We start from the raw sequence: 2,237 nt of genomic DNA, 5'->3' as shown, positions 1-2,237 counted from the left end.
TTTGTCGTGTTTTGCAGGTATCCGTTGAGTAGATGTGGGCTTAGGAAGAGTGTTGGGCTTTGGTCCCAATAATCCTTTTTGCAAAGTTGTGTCGTTTTGGACACAGTTCTTCACACTCCCCCGCAAACTTGGAGTAGGTGGTAAGCCAACGCCAAGTTTGAGCCTAAGAATCTCGAAGAGTCTTTGAGGAAGAGACTTGGTGAATATGTCCGCGAGCTGATAGTCTGCAGAGATATTGTTCACAATGATGTTTCCAAAAGCAACCTATTCACGAACATAGTGATAATGTGTGGCGAAATGTTTGGTGCGAGCATGGAAGCTTGGATTCGCGGTGAGATAGACAGCCGAGAGATTATCGCAGAAGAGTTCTGGTGTAGCTGTCAGTTTTACTCCCAAGTCTTGAAGTAAATTGACAAATCATGTGATTTTAGAGGCAGTCTCAGACATTGCTCTGTATTCAGCTTCAGTGGAGCTCTTGGAGACTGTCTCTTGCTTTCGTGATGACCAAGAGATCATGTTGCGACCAAGGAATGTGCAGAATCCGCCAGTGGAGCGACTAGATTTCTCACATCCTATGTAGTCACTATCACTGTAGGCTGTAAGGTTGGAGTCTGAGTATATGTCAAAGGAGATTCCCATAGTAGTGGTTCCTTTGATGTATCGGAGAATACACTTAAGGAGATTGAAGTCGGATACTGAGGGTTCATGCATCTTTTGGCATACATAATTCACAGAAAATTGCAGGTCTGGTCTGGTTAGTGTCAGATATTGTAGACGTCCTGCCAAGCTGCAAAAGTATTTTGGGTTAGCAAATGGTACGGAATGCGTAGGTTGAGCATTGTTACTAGATTGTTGTGGTTTTCGTTTCAGTTGTTGAGGAAGGGGTGTTGCAACTGAAGCACACGATGACATTCCGGCGATGGCTAACAGGTCTTCAGCATATTTTTGTTGCGATAGGAACATTCCTCCGTCATGGTACTGGATTTGAATACCAAGGAAATAATGGAGCTTGCCTAGATCCTTCATTCGAAATTGTGTGTTTAACTATTCGAGGAGGTCTTGAAGCAGCTCAGAAGAGTTTCCTGTAATGGCCATGTCATCAACGTAAAGAAGTAGCATGATGACATTCTTGCCTTTAAAGCAGACAAATAAAGAAGGATCCCTCAAGCTACAGGTGAAACCGAATTCAAGCAGGAAGTTACTGAATTTGTCAAACCAGGCCCTTGGTGATTGTTTTAGACCATAAAGAGATTTGTGGAGGAGACAAACATGATCTGGATACTGTTCATCAACAAATCCTGCTGGTTGCTTCATGTAGACAGTTTCAGTTAGATCACCATGCAGAAAGGCATTTTAACACCCATTTGCTTAATCTCCCAGTTCATTGTTGTTGCAAAGTGAAGAATTGATCTAACTGTTGTTGTTCTTACTACATGACTGTAGGTCTCAAGGTAATCAATACCTTCTTCTTGTTTGAACCCTTGAGCCACCAGTCTGGCTTTAAATTTGTATAATGAGCCATCTGCATTAAGTTTAACTCGAAACACCCATTTGGAGCCTAAGACGTGCATATCGAGAGTGGGAGGAACTAAAGAGAAGGTATTTGCCTCTTTACAATTGCCCATTTCCTCATTCATTGATGCAGTCCAATATGGATCCTGTAACGCTTCTGTCACTGTCTCAGGTTTTAGGGTATGACACCTTTTGTGTGAGGAGAGCGTATCTAGGATTCGGTTTGGAGATTCCTGCTTTGGAGCGAGTTTCCATCGGATGGGATGAGTTTGATGTAGTGTTTACACTTGTTTTTGCATTGGTAGTGGTGGCTTGATGATCTGCTGAATGTTGCACAGTTGGGACTAATGATTGAGAGCTGTTGCCTATAGGAACAAGTTCTAAGCTTGCCGTACACCCAGAACTCTCATCATCAGAACCATGTGTTGATTCAACAGGAGCCACTGTTGATGTGACCTCATTGTCATTGACTGAAACAGATGAAGCAGTAGAAGCTGGAAAAGGAGAAACGTTTAGCTGATTGTTGATTTCAGGTACAGAAGCATGTGCAGGAGATACCACTTGAGCACAGGGATCTGAGTTTATCAGAAACCTCTTGAGCCAAGCTGTATATAAAGGAGTAGGTGCTGAGTTTTGCAGATGGACGTATAAGTTTGCAAAGGGAAAGCTTGATTCATCAAAGATTACATGACGGCTGAGATAGACGCGTCCAGTGGGGGGATATA

The 2,237-nt window shown here is 43.0% G+C and overlaps 1 protein-coding gene across 1 annotated transcript; it reads right to left on the bottom strand.

The window, feature by feature from the left end:
- On the bottom strand, positions 418-1,637 carry LOC109125489 (uncharacterized mitochondrial protein AtMg00810-like). Its single transcript, XM_019227134.1, has 2 exons — positions 1,338-1,637; positions 418-978 (listed from the first exon to the last, which is right to left on the bottom strand). Exons 1-2 carry the CDS (start codon positions 1,635-1,637, stop codon positions 418-420), a joined length of 861 nt encoding a protein of 286 aa, XP_019082679.1.

The sequence above is a fragment of the Camelina sativa genome, chromosome 7 (genome assembly GCF_000633955.1).
Source record: "Camelina sativa cultivar DH55 chromosome 7, Cs, whole genome shotgun sequence".
NCBI classification, from domain to species: Eukaryota; Viridiplantae; Streptophyta; class Magnoliopsida; order Brassicales; family Brassicaceae; genus Camelina; species Camelina sativa.
This window is presented reverse-complemented; position numbering and strand designations above follow the sequence as displayed.

Bases quoted from the DNA above. Each gene is read 5' to 3' on its own strand.
- LOC109125489 (XM_019227134.1), bottom strand. From the start codon at position 1,637: ATGAATGAGGAAATGGGCAATTGTAAAGAGGCAAATACCTTCTCTTTA. The intron at 979-1,337 runs GTGATCTAACTG...ATTCAAATCCAG, and splicing joins TTAAAATGCCTTTCTGCATG to TACCATGACGGAGGAATGTT.